Source organism: Vicia villosa, linkage group LG1, assembly GCF_029867415.1.
Source record: "Vicia villosa cultivar HV-30 ecotype Madison, WI linkage group LG1, Vvil1.0, whole genome shotgun sequence".
Lineage (NCBI taxonomy): Eukaryota > Viridiplantae > Streptophyta > Magnoliopsida > Fabales > Fabaceae > Vicia > Vicia villosa.
The window spans coordinates 36,664,810-36,684,774 of record NC_081180.1 but is presented as its reverse complement, the minus strand read 5'-3'; the positions used below and the strand labels follow the sequence as shown (position 1 = coordinate 36,684,774).

Here is a 19,965-nt window from a genome sequence, read left to right as displayed (position 1 = left end):
GAACCTACACAATGTTGAGTGATTGACCATTGTTTACATTTATTCCACAATTACTTGAATAAGGTTTCTTAGTGTGCAAGTAAGCATACTTAGAAGTAAGATGGTGTGAAACACCTGGGTTAGAAAACCTTGCCTGACTTTCAAGATCACTAGGCAAGGAATATTCATTTGTTGTTGACATCATGACCAATGCTAGAGAATCAGAGGTGGATGCTTCAGTATTTTAAGTAGGCAAACTTGAAAAGTCTGAGTTCTTGTCATGAGGTTAAGTAGGAGTAAAATGCTCATAAAATAGATGCCAACAATCAATCACAATATGACCATATTTTCTACAAAGTTGACATGTAGGTCTATTTCCAAATGATGAGCTTCCTCTTTCACGACCGCTACCTCGCGACATACATCCACGACCACGACTGCTGGAGATATTGTCATGCACACCACTTGTTTGATCATTCGCATACTCTATATTCGCTGACACGGATGACACAACCGGCTCTTGGCAAAATTTATCAAGCTGAGCCTTTAGAACATAGAGAAATGCTTCCACATCATATAGAGATTATGGCTCAATGGTACCATACATTTGCATAACAAACGAGTTTAAAAACAGGCTTTATGTGCAATGGTGAGTTTAAAAAATGTTGTATGTTTGCATTTAGAAGAAAGGTCTTCTATTTATAAGCATGGTTTATGGGTTGTGTGTGAAGGAATCAGTTTGAATTGAGCTCTCTATCAAAAAAAAGTTTGGTTGGATTTCAAGTGGAAAGTACATGAAATGCATGGTCTCAAGAATGAGTATGGTGTGTTTCTAGAGTGGATGCAAAGATTAGGTAGAAAGAAAACATGTTTAGCAGACTTGAGATGGAGTGTAATCAGGCCATAATCTCCTTTTACAAAGCTCCAAGAAATGTTCATGTTTAAAGTGGACTTTTTCAAAATGGAAGTGGCAACTTTTGTTCAAAAGAAGAATGAAACTTGAACAATGCTTGGAACACTTGAGTAATGCATCAAGGACTTGTGTAATTCATCAATTAGACAAAGATTTAGAAGCAAAATAGGCTGCAAAGCAAGATTGCATTGTTGGTGTAGAGGTTGGTCATGAAACTGAACATGGTTTTGAAATTCAAAAACAGTTTTGGCATAGCAACTTCCCCTCTTCGAAACTTGATACTCAAGTAAAATAAGTTCATGTTCTTAGACTCTTTGAAAAGATAAGATCAACCTCTAAAATTTTCATATCGGGCATTTGGTTTGAATTAACTTACATCTTGGAGAAAACGGGCCAACAAAATTGGAATTTTAACGGAAAAACACTTAGAAAAATTTCCAAGTATTTGACAACTTTGAGATGCGAACTTGATCAATCCATATCTTTCAATTCTTATGAGATTTTTGGTCCATTATTTTTGCTATGCTGTAGTATCAAATGCCAGCTTTAAGTACTTCCCTTGGGAATGAAAAAGTTACAAGGTTGGAAAGTTGGCCATATGAACATGTATTTCCATAACTTAGAATTTTTTTCAATATTTTCATCTTTGCCCTTTTTACAAGTTACCTCAAATTTCTTGATTTTTCTTGATCAAATTCAACTACTAACCACATTTTCATGAAATTTGACTTGAGAAGTCCATGTTTGACCAAAAATCTCAAAGGTCAAAGTTTGACTTTGAGTAATTGACTTTTCCAGATGAATTCAAAACTTGCAATTTCAATGGGAACTTGTGATCATGATGCAATCTCCATCTCATTAGGACACCTTGAGGCTATATAGATGATAAGCTTGAGGATCCCTTGATTGGTACACAATTGAAGCTCAACCCTTGAAAACTCTAATGTTTGAATTTTGACTGAGGGCATAAAAACTCTAATTTGCTTCAACACTTGATGGATCCATGATGAAACCTTAATGTGGTGAGATATTTAGGAAGAAGAGGACCTCTTGAGATGATGAAGACCCAAGTCACAAGATGCCTGTAATTCAAATCCCTCTATGTTCATGATAATGAAATATCTCAAGCACCAACTTGTGTGCAATAATTAGATGAAACCTAGGTATGTGTGATTGAAGAAGTCAAAAGACTTAATGAAATGATGCACATGGTATGGGATTTTAGGTAAAAGAATTAGGGTATGACACATTGGCTTAGTAATTTAAGAATTACTCTAACATCTTTACAATACTCTAACCACTTAGACATGAACCATGCATGCTTTCACTTTCTCTTTTAAACAATCTTTAAAGACTCAAGATCTCTTGTTTGATTCATCATTGATTCTACACTTTAACTAAGGTTTGACTTCTTTTAACTAATGAGGTCGGATAAAGCTTTTTGATGGAAACCAACATCAGAGATTGCTTGACCATAAATCATCTAGGACTCCACTTAACATTGCTTGATATTAGTGTTGGATATGTTCATAACCTTATGATTTCTATTGATATAGAAATTAAGAACATAACTCTAAACTAATCCTTATGAGTCAAACATTCCATCGACTCACATCCCTTAAACCCATACCATAATTCAATCAGAGAATGAAAGCGAAGGCGTTCCTGAGTTTGCCATTAAAATCGTTGGAGGTTTGTGGGTATGTGATCTTCTTATTCGTAGAGTTCCTTAGGGTTTCTTGAATCTCTTTTGATGCAAATGAAAAGATAATCCTAATAAACTGTGTAATTTAATCGCTCTACAAATGGGGATCATAACCCATATAAATAACCTTAGGTTTATTTCTTAGTTTACAATATTCTAATTTTTCCCATCATCAAATTAGATATTGACTTATGGTATCTACACAATAACCGTACCTTTCATGACATTTATGCTTTTAACTACAGACTTAATACTAATTAGACCAAGATCTTTCATTTCAAAATTTCTTAATAGAAATTTCATGGTTTCGTGCATCATTCCTATATCATTAGTGGCAAGCAGCATGTCATCAAAATACAAGATCAAGAATATGATCTTGCTCCCACTGAATTTATGATACACAAAATCCTCAACAACATTCACCTTGTAAGGACCCAATTTTATTTTCCGTATTTATTTATTTATTAGGTGTTTTATTTTATTAATTATTGTTTGCGTGATAATTAATTAATTGGTGTGTTTTGTGATTATTTGAATATGTGCGATATTTGAATAATTGAATCGATATGTTAAGACTAATAAATAGTTAACGAGCCTAATTAAGTAGAATATAAAATTTAGTGGGTTAAGCCCAATTTGACAAAATAGAGTTAGTGAGAGTATTATGAGAAAAAACCTAGAATTAGAAGAGATAGAAAAGAAAAAGAGGCAAGAAAGAAGAGAAAGAGGGGAGGAGATTCTTGAAAAGGGAGGACTTGAGATTCAAGGTAAGGGTTTGAATCCAAATGATTATGGGTAGTATGATTGGGTAATGTTGTGGGTAATGATATGATATGTGTATAATCTTCATTCTCTCAATTTCATATGTTAGGGCTTTGTAGATTTGTGAGAATTTGTGGATCAAAACATGTTTAATGATGTTATAATGTAAACACATAAGTAGTAACATGTTAGGAACTTGATATATGTGTCAAATTTCTATTTGGAATGATATTTTGGTGGGATTGTAATGAAATTCGTATGTTGTCAAAAATGGGATATTTTCTCCAAAATTTGCACAGTCGCGCCGCGGGAAGGTTTGGCCACGCCGCGCGAAACTCTCTGACTTGACATCGTGCCGCATGGGTGACGTGACGCGCCGCGATAGTCTGTTATGAAAATTCCGTGATTTTGATTCTTGGCTTGGGGGTTTGTATACTTGTGATTTTAGAAGAGTTTCCATGTATTTTAATAATTTATTCAATGATGTTTGGATATGTTTTGGATGGAATTTATACATGTACAAACGCTTGAAAAGTGTATGTGTTATATTGTGAATTGATGAATAATGATACCATACATGCTATGCTATGCTTGAATACATGTGATTGAATTGTTGTGTTCTATTGTGTGTATTGGTTTGGATTGAAATCATGTTGTGTAATGTTTTACAATGTTGGGAGAGATGTGATTATGTAGTTTAAGAGGTTGAGAATCATATTATTTGCATAAGTCTTGTTTGTTGCACACTTACACTAGCATGAGTCTTTGAAAGAGGCAATATCGGGTAACCTCGTGGAGATTGTTTGCTTGTCCCAAACCTAACGAGTATGGGGTTTGAAAGCTTAACGCGTATGAGGCTTTGAGGTGGTTATCTAGTCTAAGAGATGGACGATCGGCTTGCCGGAAATGATAATGGAGGGATCCACATGCATATCGCATAGAGTCACACTTGAGTTACACGTGTCGGTGTGAGTTGTTGTTGTGTGATATGATTATGTGGATATGATTTTGGTTAATATGCGTATATGTGGATGTTGTGATTTGGTATTGTATACTTGATTTGTATTCATCATTGGATACAATGGTTGGTTGTAATAATTGGATATGATTACTTGAATTATGGAACTTTGTCGAATGAGCTAAACATGTGAATCTTGATATATTGTATAAGATGCATGTTTATGTGAAGAATGATGAATTCTTGAAATGTATTCTTGTTGTATTTTACATTTCCCATTATTATGCTTATTCATAATGATTTGAATTCTCACCCTTCTACTTGAACGATGTTCACTGCGACATCGTGCAGGTTCCGACGAGTAGTGAGCTTGTCTGAGGATTTAGCTGAGGAGCTTTCGGTTTAACTTTTGATTAGATAGAGAGTCAAAAGTTTTGGTCATGTAACACTTGGGAGTTTATTTGAACTCATGTTTTGGTTCTTTGGATATTGTTATCTTTTCGCATTTTAACATGATATTTTGAATATGGTTGTTGAAGGCTATGTTGCCTAGTTATTGGATTTCATATAACATAGTTGATTATGTTATTTTGAATTGGTAGCTGAATATAGTATGAGATATATTCATTTAAATGGTTTGATTGTAATTATTCTTCCGCAAGCGATATGCGTAATTAATGAAACATGAAGTTTTCAAATTGTGTTACGAAATGACCAGGTGCATGTTTGTATTTTGTTTTGGGGTTTTCGTTGCGGTGAAAACAACAGGTGACACCCTTTTTATTTTATGCATGTTAATACTCTGTGAATGTTTAATTGTAATTTAGGTTTAAAAAGGGATTTTACATACCTCAAAACCAAATGAGAGAATTACTTCATGAAAATTCTGGTACCACTGACGAGACGATTGCTTTAGTCCATAAATAGATTTTTTCAATTTGCAAACCATATTCTTTGAGTCTCCCGACACAAAGTTGTTTTGTTGCAACATATAGATCGTTTCATAAATATTGCCATTGAGGAATATCATTTTGACATCCATTTGACGGAGTTCCAAATCATAATGTGCAACAAGTGCCATGATTGTCCTAAAAGAGTATTTCGATGAAACTACAGAGAAAGTCTCTTTAAAGTCATTCTTTTTCTTTTGGATATAAGACAAGCCTTATACCTCTCCAAATTACCGTTAGAATCTCGGTCGGTCTTAAAAATCCATTTGTAAATAATTGGTTTTACATGTTCTAGTAACGGGACAAGTTCCCAAACCTTATTGTCTTGCATGAACTTATACTCCTCTTTCATTGCTTCAATCCACTTTTTCAAAATGGAATCCTGCATGGCTTGGCGGAAGTTGATTGGATGAACTTCCATCATACCATTATTTTACTCATGGTCTTGGATAAAGGCTATGTAATCTTCCAGAATAACATTTCTTCTTTCTGTAGTGGATCTCCGCAAAAGGTATTAGTTCTTGTAACACTTGTTCTTGAGGATCTTGAGTTTGTTCTTCATGAATTACCAAATCATCTTGAGTAGGAAGAAATTCAACAATGTCTTGTAGAGGTTCCATATTTGCTTGATCAAAAGCAACTGTATGAATTAGTTCTGGGATTGTTACTGATTCTTCCTCTAAAACAAAGTCTCCAACCTTATTATTCCCCATAAACTCAATATTCTCAAAGAATGTGGTTGTTCCCGTCTCAAAAATTTTAATTTGGGATCATAAAATTTATAGCCCCTAGATCTTTCAGAATAACCACCAATAAAGTAGCTGATCACTGTTCGAGAGTTTGATTTCTTTTCATTTAGCCTATAAGGCCTTGCCTCATCTGGACATTCCCCATACGTGAAAATGGCTCAAATATAGAATCAAGAACAGAACTCTAAACTTATCCCTATGAGTCAAATATGTCATTGATTCACATCCCTTAAACCCATACCAAAATTCAACCAGAGAATGAAAGCTAAAGTATACTTGAGTTTGCCATTAAAGTCGTTGAAGGTTTGCAGGTATGTGATCTTCCGCTTTTAAGAGTTTCTTATGGTTTCTTAAATCTCTTATGATGGGGATGAAGAGAGAATCCTGATAAACTGTGTAATTCAACCACTCTATAAAGGAGGATCATAACTCATATAAATAACCTTAGGGTTATTTCTTAGTTTTCAATATTCTAATTTGGTTCTTCATCAAATTAGATATTGACTTATGCTATCTACATAATAACCATATCTTTCATGATTTTAGTCACATACTTAATATTAATTAGTCCACTATAATTTTGACTAATTAAATAATGACTCTAACACATATAATATTATATTTATGACAAAAAATTATAACAATTAGATATTGAATATGTCTTAATACTTTCATTTTTTTAAAAAAAAAACATCTTGATATTGATAGATCATCTCTGATTAATACTTTTTTTCTTCCATATATATGTATTTTCTTCATAGATGAAGATTGCACATCATAATAGTATTATCATCAGAACCATTATAAACACGTGACAGTTGTAAATAATTATACCTGCAAACATGTAGATTCATAAATTTCATAAATTATAAAGAAACAAAAGACTTATAAAATCTAAAAAAGAAACAGTTAAAGTATAAGTATGGGCAATATAATTTTCCTTATTTTCCTTATGTATCATTTTGGTGATCTAATCTAATTTTCTTTTATTTTCAAACTTCTCTATTTTCTCAGACCATAGATTATGTCCTTTTTTAATCTATTTTTTTCGATTTTCCTTTTTTTTTAATAAAAATTTGAAAATATTTTAATAACGAGGGATGCAAGTCCAAGTTTAAGAAACTCTAAAAAAATATAAATCTTTTCATAAATAAGCTCCCTTGATAGAAAAGTTAAGGAACACCAAATCACATCTAAAAAAATATCTTAAGAGGTTTGTGTCAAAGATGTTTGGATAGCAAATTTAAAAATCTATATATAATTTTTTTTCATGAATAATTATATAATAATTTAAAGTCTAAAAACTGAACGCACGTTTTTAAAACAAATACTCTACATTTAATTATAATTATATTTTTTATATTTTATCCTAAAAAAAGTCAATAATTCAACTAATTTTCAATATCAAAAACAATTTCTAATGGTGTGTTTGTTTCAAGGTTACTAAAATTATTCTTCGGAATATGATTATGGGAATACAATATTCCCATGTTTGATTCAAGTTTTAAAAAGTTATTACAAGGAATTTTTTATTCCAAGGAATATTATTTACACATTATTTTTCAATTCTTATTCCAAGACATAAAGGGTGAGAATAAAATATTCCCATGGGAATAACTTAAACCAACTCTAACTTCCAACTATCACACATTATTATTATTATTTTTAATGTTTTATAATTTAAAATTAAACAAATTTTATTATTATGCCTAAGAATCTAAATTTCTACCAAACACATAGATTGGAATAATATTCCCGGGAATAATAATCCTTGGAATAGTATTCCAAAGAATATAATATTAAGCCATGAAACAAACACACCGTAGGTGTATATATAAAAAAACAGGCTAACAAAACACACATTATCAACAACACAATTTGATCTTACATCTGTCAAAAGAAAGTGTCATCTTCCATGTGCCTCTATCCCACAACAACATATCAGCGACAAACACCTTTGTTTTACTTTGTCACTCTCATTTTTTATTGCCGTCTCTCCCCAAGACCATACCAATGCCATGTAACACAACTTAATGTTAAAACAAACAAAAAATATGAATTTGCTTGCAAGCTGTTCATGGTAGCAACAAACAACAATAATTTAGTTATACAAAAAACGCATTATTTTTTTTTTTAAGGCCTGCACGCGGTGGAAAAGCGCGTGGGAAGTGATAAAACTGAAAAGGCGTTGTGAACGAAATTAAGTGATTCTTAAAAGAAAAGGAAAAAACGTAAGGAGTTAGGACCAGTAAACAAGAGTAGTAGCATCAGCTTTATTTGGTTTTTCACTTTTGTGAGCCTCGTGATACTATTATACTACTGTGTGTGTTTGTGTTGTATTGTTGTACCTTCTCTCTTTTACATTACATAGCCTCTCTTTCTCTCACTCACACAATTTCTATCACTATGGCTTTTCTCAGCTTAACCCAAACCACATTCTTCACCGATCTTCATTAATTTCAATTCAACAACAAAGAAATAATGGCTTCGGTTATTTTTATTATTCTTCATTTATTTCTGCAGCTGAGTTGTTTCCGAGTTAGTAACTCGGAGCCGACTCAGGACAAGCAAGCTCTCCTTGCTTTTATTTCACAAACACCACACTCTAACCGTGTTCAATGGAACGCTTCGGATTCCGTTTGTAACTGGGTCGGTGTTCAATGCGACGCTTCAAGTTCCTATGTTTATTCACTCCGTTTACCCGCCGTTGGTCTTGTGGGTCGGGTCCCGTCGAACACTATCGGAAGGCTAACGAATCTACGTATTCTCAGTCTCCGTTCTAATGGTCTTTCCGGCGAGATCCCTTCCGATTTCTCTAATTTGACTTTTCTTCGTAGTGTATATCTTCAAAAGAATAAATTCTCCGGTGGGTTTCCGTCTAGTTTAACTCGGTTAACTCGTTTGACTCGCTTGGATCTCTCTTCCAACAACTTTTCCGGCTCAATTCCTTTCTCCATCAACAACTTGACTCATCTCAGTGGTTTGTTCTTGGAGAATAACACGTTCTCCGGTAGTCTTCCGAGCATTACTGCGAATTTGAACGGCTTTGATGTTTCTAATAACAACCTCAACGGTTCTATCCCCAAGACGCTGTCGAAATTCCCGGAATCTTCTTTTGCCGGAAACATTAATCTCTGTGGTCCACCATTGAAGTCGTGTAGCCCGTTTTTTCCAGCGCCGGCGCCGTCACCGGGTTTAATTCCGCCGGTGATTAAACCGGGGAAGAAATCTAAGAAGCTTTCCACAGGCGCCATTGTTGCAATTGTAGTAGGTTCTGTTCTGTTCGTAGCGTTACTGCTTCTACTGTTACTATGCTGTCTCCGGAAACGTCGCCGGCAACCAGCGAAACCACCAAAGCCAGTTGTTGCCGCGGCTCGTTCCGCGCCTGCAGAAGCCGGAACATCGTCTTCCAAGGACGATATAACCGGTGGATCAGCAGAAGAAGCGAGGAACAAATTGGTGTTCTTTGACGGAGGAATATACAGTTTTGATTTGGAGGATTTGCTTAGGGCTTCTGCGGAGGTTTTGGGAAAGGGAAGCGTTGGGACTTCGTATAAAGCGGTGTTGGAAGAAGGAACTACGGTGGTTGTTAAGAGGTTGAAAGATGTTGTTGTTACAAAGAAAGAGTTTGAGATGCAAATGGAGATTCTGGGTAAAATTAAGCATGAGAATGTGGTTCCTCTTAGAGCTTTTTACTTCTCCAAAGATGAGAAATTGCTTGTGTATGATTACATGCCCGCCGGTAGCTTATCTGCTCTACTTCACGGTATGTTATTATCAATGTCATTATGCTTAATTTTATGGTAATTAAGTAATTAATCATTCATTATTCATTCAATAGTAGTACTATGCAGTAGAAGTTTTATTCAAAATTTCATGAATATGATATGATTTTTATACTTTCGAGGTGTTTTGTTTCCGACATTTCCTTGTGTTCATATTTGGAGTTATACCTTTTTGATGGAATTAGCATTGTCTGTTTCTGGAATTTTGACTAAATTCCTGTTACAGCTGTTACACTAGTGGAATTTAGGTTATTTTAATTTCAATTACAGAAATATTTTAATGTGTTTATTGGTAGTAGTATTTGTTTATTGTTGTGAAGTAATGTGTGTGCTTAATCTTAATGCTTAGTGCTTGATGACGGAGGATATTACTAATGTCATAATGTTACTTGCATATTAATTTATGAATCAATGGTTTAATAGGAAGAGTGTACCGTAAATGGGAAGTTTGTGATGTTATGCTTTTCCCTCCATAATAATGTAGAACATGCTTCTGAAGCAAACATTCTCAACTCATTATATTATTGATTTGCAAGGTTGTCTTTTTTTATTATTTAATAATTCATTTTCCATTGTTGCATTTTCTTCCCCCATCCAATGCACTCATGATATGTCTCTCCGACATTATTTCTACCTGTTTTTGTTCTTTGTTCTTTTCTTTTTCCTCCTTTAATGGAGAAAAGTAAAGGTAGTGTCGCATTGACTATTTCTCTCCGTGATTGATAAAATAAAAAGGAGAATCAGAATTTCTGTTTTTTTTTTTTACTTTGCTTTTGAATAACGTTAGGTTCACTCAAAGTGAAAGAGAAAAAAACACTCAAACTAAACTACAAACAATCTCAAATTCATGCTTTTTATTTTATACAAGTTCCACGACATTGAACAAATGATTTCATTGTGATATGATATCTTGCTGAATTAAAACTGCTAGAAGCCATGAGACTATGAGACGAAAATAGCAATAAAAATAGATTGATTTGTAACTTTAGCAGTTGACATAAATCATGAATATTGATTAGTTAAAATATCATTTTAATATTAATTATGCATTTGTTTAATTACTATTACAACTATGATTATATAGGAAGCAGAGGATCTGGGCGAACACCGTTAGATTGGGACAACCGAATGAGAATAGCCCTTGGAGCATCAAGAGGACTAGCATGCCTCCACGTGTCAGGCAAAGTAGTCCACGGCAACATTAAATCTTCCAACATCCTCCTCCGAGGACCCGACAATGACGCAGGCGTTTCGGACTTTGGTCTCAACCCGTTATTCGGAAACGGATCTCCATCAAACCGGGTAGCTGGCTACCGCGCACCCGAAACCCTAGAAACCCGAAAAGTCACATTCAAATCCGACGTATACAGCTTCGGCGTTTTGCTGTTGGAGCTATTAACAGGAAAAGCACCCAATCAAGCTTCACTAGGTGAAGAAGGAATCGATCTACCGAGGTGGGTCCAATCCGTTGTTCGCGAAGAATGGACCGCAGAGGTTTTTGATGCTGAGTTGATGAGGTTTCATAATATTGAAGAAGAGATGGTTCAGTTGTTGCAGATAGCGATGGCTTGTGTTTCTGTGGTGCCTGATCAGAGACCAAGTATGCAAGACGTGGTGCGCATGATTGAGGATATGAATCGTGGGGAGACTGATGAGGGTCTTCGTCAGTCGTCGGATGATCCTTCGAAAGGATCCGAGGGTCATACTCCACCTCAGACAAGGACTCCACCTAGATCACGCACACCGTAGTAAAACCTCTTAAAGAAAAAAAAAGTAAAGTATTTGTTGAATTAAAATTAAAATTAAAGATCATAAGAAAAAAGGACAAGACAAGGTGGTGGGTCACTCTTATGCCTACTCTGCTCTGCTCTTTCCGGTGGTGGTCCAATTAATGTGTATTTTATTCCCTTAAATGTATTTTATTTTAATTTTTTATTTTATTTTATTAGTTTTGATGATTTTTATTTTTTACAGGGTGGAGAGTGTGATAATTGTTCATGAAAGTGGGGTTTGGGGGTTAGTTGTTTTCCTTGTACCGATTAAGATTGACCATTTAATGATTTTTAATTGCTATTTTCCTCAGTTTTTTTTATGGTTAAATGTTTATTAGCAGTAGTAATTGTTTTGATAGGCTTGTCGTATGTTAGTGTGGTCATTATAAGCAAAGCGGTTGTTACATAATGATAACATAAACTTTGCAAAGACGTCACTTGCTTTTGATAATTACTCATAGTACCAAAACAAGTTATAATGAATAAGCATGAAGAAAAGTAATCATAAACAAATGTAATCAACATTGGAATTAATTAAAATAATAAGTTAAGCAAAATATGTAAAATGAATCACACGCGCTCTGGTGAGAGTGTGATGAGCATATCACATGTAAAGCAAAAGAAGGACTGATTCACATGGAGCCGGCCAGGATTGGTGGGAAAATGTAGCTAAATGACAGAGTTGCCCTTGGTGTTTTTGTGTGGAGAACAGGCTGGCGGGAGTTTTGTATTGTGAGTAACGAGGAGCTTTTTGTTTTTTGACCCAATGATATTGGACCCCACTAGTTAATCCGGTTGTCCAATCTTATATTACTAGTACTAATTACAGTTTGGTGTTCTTATTATTAGTTGCTTACTAAACACATCATATGCTAGTTAGTTACGTTAACTTACTCACTAGTCGTTTTTTCTCTACGTACAAATTGTCCCTGTATTAAGATTTGATGTCAAAGGAAACGAAAAGAGTTATGGCGTTTCACAAAGTGTAAGTTGCATTCCAGTACATCGATTTCAATTATTTAATGTTAATAGAGCAGTTTTATTGAGTTAAGATGGACTATGTAGTAACTGCAGATTAGAAAACAGTGTTATGTTTTCAATATTGTGGAGCTACTATTTGACGCTAGTACGTAGGAGAACGCGCCAGCGCTTCAAAACTTGTTCCATCGCATTCATTCCTCCATAATTCAAAGCTACTAATAGCTGACATGTGGTGAGACATTGGGGGAGGTCGCAAACTGTCATTTACTTGCATGTGTTTCTTTGTCTTTACCCTTCAAATTATTTCAAAAAGTGCATAGTAGTGTAAAGAAAACTATTTAACAAATATATTTCTTGTAAAAAAATGGCATTTAAAAAAAATATATTTCTTGTAAAAAAATGGCATTTAAAAATTTTGTAAAAAAGTGAAGACGATATCTCAATGCACCACATCGATCTCTTATACACCGCGCAAAATTTCATTTTTGCCATCAATTTTTGTAGATACACTTCCGATTCCGAAAGCATCATATTTATGTAAAAAAATTGATAGATTCCGTAGTTACATCTACGGAAGTATAATAAACTACTATATATAGGGAAAAATACAAATAAATTCAGTTCAGGGATAGTTCCATAGGTTCATTTACGGAATGACTTAGTGCCATATTATTTTGTAGATGCATCTATGGAAGTGTCTGATATAGTTTGAACCAACATGATCACTCCCTCCATTGTTTCATTTCTTCAAACTCTCCATATTCCACACCCTAAAAACCCTACATCATCAATACCTTATTTCACTCCAAGACTAAACCGGTTAAGACAAAGGGAGCTCTGAAAAAAGTGAAGCCTACGTCGAATGACAACTCGACTACACGAGATCCTTCATATTGTGAGCACGTCGACAAACTCTTTCCCGACTCACCTACTCCTAAATCTCAAAAAAGTTCAAACAAATGAGTTCGCATTAGCAAACCGCCTCCTACACCTATTGCTCCGAAAGTTTCGATTCTGACACCTATTGCCACAAAAATTCCATCAATTGAAGAGGTACATATTGCTCCAAAAATTCCATCAATCGGAGAGGTGCATATTGCTCCAAAAATTCCATTCATCGACGAGATGCTGGTTTTTATGCAAAAATACATCGACCGGATCGTCAATGTGGTTGGGGACAGTAATTGCAGATTCTGGGTCGTATCGGCTTTGCTTGGTAAGGGAGAGGATGACCATAAGCTTGTCCGTCCTGAACTTATCGAAGAGTTGATGAACCATAAAGACTCGTACACGCGGGTATTTGGAGACAAAGCTATATTTGAATTGATTCACAGAGCTCTTGTTCCTTGGTTGGGCGCTTACGCACCGACTTCAAAATGGACGAGATTCCCGGAAATGGGACATCTTATTGCATGCGCATATGACATGGTATGCATTGACTTGACACAATATGGTTTTTCGGAAGCCTTTTTTTCGCTCCGCACCTCCTACAAATCCGAATGATCGTATTATGTGTGTTGGATAACTCGCAAAATCAAAATATTTTGTGCAAGTTTACTTGAAACAGGGATGCCCCATACCACCTACGTCACCAGAATGGGCACTTCATCATACCGAAGCTGCTGATACGTGGCGGGATCGTTTTGTGGATATGATGCACGATTTTGAAAGGTTGAACAACATCGAAAAGGAATCAAATGCCGAAAAGTCAAGATTAGAACCTCCAATAAATTTAGCCGGCGACAGTTCTTTTGATGTATTTATCTAGTTTCAAAGTGTAATATATGCACTCTATAACATTGCAATATAATCCTTTTTTGTGTTTATATGTTTGTGTCTATGTGTTTCCAAGTGTTTATGTTTTTGTGTTTATGCTGCTACTGCATTGAGTTCTGCTAAAAAAACTAACAGGGAAACTTTCGTAGATGTATCTACGAAAGGGTCTGATATTAAAAATTATGGGTGTTTACGGTAGATGCATCTACGGAACGGAGAAATCTATGATACTTCTGTGGATATATCTACAGAACATTATGTGATAAAAATTGTGTGGTCCATCCAAAGGCTTCTATAAATTTGGGGTTTCTAGGGTTGAATTATTACACACAGACACAAACACAAACCCTAAACACAAAAATGGCTCACATAAGGCAATGTTCAGGACAACGAACATCATCCAAGCGTCTCGATCCTGAACCGATTTTTCTCAGAAGGGATGTGTGTCTCACATTGGATCCACATATTTGGATTATTTTTTAGCTTTTTGATTCTTATTTGTAAGTTAGTTTTGCTTTGTGATTTGCAGTTGTTAGCACTTGTTTGTGAATCACTTTAAGACTCTCTTGTACCCTCAATTGATTATAGTGGAGCTATTTATTTGGTCTGGACGACTAGTAGTTTTTACTTTCTTTTTGAGGGTTTTTCAACGTTAAAAATATAAGTGTTCTTTTGTGCGTTTATTTGTTTGATTTGTCGTCTTATATTTGTTGTTGATCCTTAAGGTTCCTACAAGTGCGAGTAATTTTTATATCTGTTGCGTATTGTCTGTTACTGTGTTTTAATTTCCCATTAGAGCTATATCAGAGCTCTTGGTTAAGAGCTATTTTACTTGTTTGAATGATGGAGTAAAATATAAAGATAAAGATGGTATTGTTGAATAATTCTAATAACCATTTATGGAAGGGTAATGTAGCGGGGAAAATCTGAGACCGAAGCCATAGGATTGACTCGACTCGATATTTCGTTTGAAATCGCCACCGCGCTTTATTGTTTCTAAAGGAAAAGGGAAAAGAACGTAAAACCCAAAGTTTTTTTTAAAACAAAAGAGAACTCAGGTTCGGGTGTTGATTATACAAGGGGAAGGTTTTAAGCACCCCTCATATCTATGGTAATCCACAGGAACCTTTTTGAAAATCTGTGTCGTGTGTGCTAAAAAAAAGAGTTTGTTTTATTTTAAGAATAAGCTCGGCAAGACATTAAGCCTTGTGCCTACATACCTCCTCGGTGCAATGGAGAAGTCAGAGCTAATGTAATTCCGCTTAACGGGAAAACATTTTAAAAACGAATAAACACTTTATCGTCGTCGAAGAGAAATACTCAGCCGTTGATCTTGAGCATGAGAACAAATGAGTTCTTTGCATCGCAAATGAAAGAAGGGCTCCAACTCGGATGAAATCAACGAGTATGCCACTAGCTCTCTCACGCGGAAAAGATCTCATTATATCAATCAATTTCAAAATCGTGGGGTATAACCACTCGTTTCGACAATTAGTCGTGTCTAAACTTTTGAAGAAAAGCCACTAAGGGCAAAAGATATTTTTAAAAGAGAAGTTTCGAAAAGATTGCAAACATAAGAAGGTTTTTGAAAAAGGGAGAAGATTTTGAAAATTTAAGAATGGGAGGAGATGAAGAGGCTATCCTATTGCGTAAAATAAAAGCTAAGAAAAAGAACAGTCTGACCGAAAAAGAAGCCAACACTTGACATTATGGGTCAAGGTAGATTTCCCATCCTTTGGACTATTAATACCAACACATTATCACTTGGGGATCCAGATGAACTTATTATCTTTAGCACCACTTTTGCATTAAGCACATTAAAATTCTGACAAAAATCGGGCAGAGTAACGGCTGTTTTCGGGTAAAATCCTTATCTCAATGCCTTGGACTTAACCATCAAGGACTTTCAAGGAAATACCTGCATACACAAACAGACAACAATCCAATGCCAGACAGACAGAATAACAACATAGTAACAATAGAATAAGGGTCCAGAGGCACTAAGTCCATAAGTCCGAATCTCCAAAATGCTCGGGATAGTAACCAATAGTCCGAAAGAGAGCCTTAAGTGTTTTTTAGATTTTTGTTATTTATTAGTGTTTTAGTATAAAAGTAAAGTATGGTCCAAGTGGACAAAAAGAAAATAGCGGAAACATAAACATAGTGTCCAAGTGGACAAAGAGAAAATAGCGGAATGTAAATATGATGAAATGATAAAGCATAAAGCAAAATATAAAGAGAAATATAATAAATTGCGTAAATTAAAGTCAATTGTTAAATGTTAAAGATAACCATCTTGAAACTTGTCAAGTATGTTATCAAAGTTAGTAAGAAAGATCGATGGTGAGTGAAGGATGTTCTCGGATTTAAATTCAATGGACATTTATCAGAAGCTTGATAAAATCATAGCGACTACACGATAAACCTCCATAAGTCTTAAATCAACCGCATACAATTCTCTTCCATATTTGATCTTTTTAATTCGGGACACGAAATGTTGCGCTATGTTAAGCAGATCGCCAAGTGACTTATGTAGAAGTCACCCTACAACGAGGCCGGTCAACAATCTTTGTGCTAATACATGCTAGAAAACGATATGTAGATCGCTCTCCGAAAGCAATACCGCACGAAAAGAAAAATGAGGAGTGATCTAGTCTTTACCAAGAATCCATAAGAATCCTCAAGGTATTAAGACTTTCATCGATCAAAAGAAAAAGAAATAAAAGATGGAACCACATTATAAGCTCCTTTCATCCATAATTTCAATCACTTAATTTTGCGGATTTGGATTCTCATACTATCGACGCCCTAAGTCCATTGATATTAGAGAGAAATTAGGCCTCTAATTTGTGATTCAAAGAAAATATCAAAAGAATGGAGTAGAAGAAGAGTTAGAACCAAAAACAAGTCAAAAATAGCAAAAACAAGCATTCTGCCTCACTGGAAATCGATTTACCTCTGTAGGAAATCGATTTCCTGCCTGCAGAATTCAGATCTGGCGCAAAAAACAGAGTGGAAATCGATTTCCCTCTGTAGGAAATCGATTTCCTGTGCACAGTTTTCAAAAAAACAGCATTATGAACCATAAAACTTGATTTAGACAAACATACAAACACCTTATGATCACATATCCATTGGAGCACGAATTTTCCACCAAATCACCATCAAATAGGACCAATATAGCATCAAAGATGCATTGAACACAAGCAACAAAGATCTACATCTTAGAATTTAGGAATTTACCAATTCTTGAAACAAATTGTTGGAGTAACTTCAAGAACAAGCACAAAGTGTATAGATCTTTCACAATTGGAGATGAACAACCAAAGAAAAGAGAGAAATGTAGGAGGTTTAGTTCAAAACTAGTAAGATTCAATGTGAATCTCACTAATTCTATGAGAATGAACTTTGGGTGAGGGTTTTGGAAAGGGTGAGAAATGAATTTGCAAGCATTTTTTTGGCTCTCCAAGCTTGAGAAATGAGAGAGTAGAGACCTCTATTTATAGGATGAGATCAAGAGTAGTGGCAATTTGGTCATTTGCTCTTGGTTAATTAACTTGTGTTTAATTGGTACTTAAATGGTATTTAAATGGTAAAAATGGTAAAATGAGGTTTAAGTGGGTTTAATGAAGGGATTAATTTTGGTGAGGTGGAAAAATGGCAAAGTGATCAAATAAAAAGGTGCCAAAATGATGTCAAGCTTCCCTCCTTATATTTTTTTGAATTTTGCGCATAGGAAATCGATTTCCCATAGGGGTAAATCGATTTCCACCTTCAAATTTCCAAAAAAATGTTTTCTTGCACTGTTTTGATTTTTGCCCGATCTTTTACCTGTAAAATATAAACAAAAGAGACAAAACACATATTTTTTTGATTTTGGTTAGTATGAACAAATAAAAAGCTAAAAGTGCTTGATGATTCCCCTCAGAGACAATCACAATATCAAAGATAAAGCCCCACAATGATGCTCTTGATTAATGATTAATATGCAATTGATGTATAATTTTAGGGTCAAAAATTGGGGTATGACAGGTAAGATGAAAGACTTATTATTTGTGAAGAAATTTACTGATTTTTAGTTCCGCAAAGCCGGATTCTGTGTCTGATGAAGAATGGGAGTTTAAACATCAACAAGTATGTGGTTTTATTTGACAATATGTATAAGATAATGTTTATAATCATATTGCTAATGAGTCACATGTCAAAACTTTGTGGGAGAAGATAGAGTCCTTGCATGCCTCTAAATCTGGGAATAATAAATTGTTCTTGTTGAATAGCTTCATAAGTTTGAAGTATAATGAGGGGACTTCTATTTCAGATCACTTGAGTGAATTTTAAGGTATCCTTGATCAGATGTCAGGAATGAGTATTAAATTTGATGACGAACTTTTGGGACTATTCTTATTGCTATCTTTACCAGAGTCTTGGGAAACGTTTCAGGTTTCTATTACAAGATCTGCTCCTAGAGGTATTGTTTCTTTAGAATCAAATAAGGGTGGTATTCTTAATAAGGAGATGAGAAGGAAGGCACGTGGTTCTTCATCTCAATCCGAGGTACTTGTCACTGAAAATTGGAGGAGAAGACATAAAAAAGAACTGAAGGGTGGTAGAGATAATAACAAAAGAAAGTCCAAGCCACGATACAAGAATCTAGAGTGTCATTATTGTCACAAAACAGGACACGTACAAAAGTATTGTTGTCAGTGGAAAAGGGATAACAAAGGCAAAAAGGTAAGTCTAAACAAAGAGATCACGATGATCATGATGATGATTGTGTTACTACTGCTACTAATGATGATCTTATTATTCTCCGTGATCATGAGTCTGTTAATCTTGTATCAGACAAGAGCATGTGGATAGTTGACAGTGGTGCTATATTGCATGTTATACCAAGGAAATATTTCTTCACATCTTACACTTCTGGTGATTTTGGAGTGTTGAAGATGGGTAATGATGGTATATCTAAAGTAATTGGTGTTGGTGATGTTTGCTTGCAAACCAACATGGGAATAAAATTGTTGCCTAGAGGTGTTAAATATGCTTCAGATGTCCGCTTTAATTTGATCTCTGTGCATATGCTTGATGATCGTGGTTATGGCAATCACTTTGGTTTTGGAAAGTGGAAACTCAACAAAGGTAACTTGGTTGTGGCTAGAGGGGAGAAGCTTCATAAATTGTATTTGACAAAAGCCTTGGTTGCTAGGAACATTGTGAATGCTATCGACATGGAAGCATCTTTATGGCTTTGAAGACTTTGTCAAATTAGTGAAAAATGGCTGAATGTTTTAGCCTAAAAGGATGTTCTTCCTGGATTAAAGAATGCATATTTGGAGAAGTGTTCTCGTTGCATGGCTGATAAACAGACTAGAGTATCTTTCAAGAGACACCCTCTCTCTCAAAGAAGTCAAAGTTGTTTCAATTGGTACATTATGATGTTTGTGGTTCATTAAAGGTAAAATCCTTTAGTGGTGCACTTTATTTTGTTACCTTTATTAATGATTGTTCTAGGAAATTATGGGTTTATACTTTGAAGAAAAAAGACCAAGTGTTGGAGAAGTTCAAAGAATGTCATGCTTTGGTAGAGAGACAGACAGGCGAAAAGCTGAAACGTGTTCGTTCAGATAATAGTGGTGAG

General features: G+C 34.9%; 2 protein-coding genes across 2 annotated transcripts; both read left to right on the top strand.

Annotated features, from left to right (window-relative positions):
* Positions 1-8,244: 8,244 nt before the first annotated feature.
* Positions 8,245-11,893, top strand: LOC131634107 (probable inactive receptor kinase At2g26730). The gene is made up of 2 exons (XM_058904776.1): positions 8,245-9,782; positions 10,886-11,893. The coding sequence occupies exons 1-2, from the start codon at positions 8,498-8,500 to the stop codon at positions 11,548-11,550; spliced, it is 1,950 nt and encodes a 649-aa protein (XP_058760759.1). The 5' UTR covers positions 8,245-8,497; the 3' UTR covers positions 11,551-11,893.
* A 1,786-nt stretch (positions 11,894-13,679) lies between these two features.
* LOC131613975 (uncharacterized) lies at positions 13,680-14,322 on the top strand. Its single transcript, XM_058885631.1, has 2 exons — positions 13,680-13,982; positions 14,122-14,322. Exons 1-2 carry the CDS (start codon positions 13,680-13,682, stop codon positions 14,320-14,322), a joined length of 504 nt encoding a protein of 167 aa, XP_058741614.1.
* Positions 14,323-19,965: the final 5,643 nt, after the last annotated feature.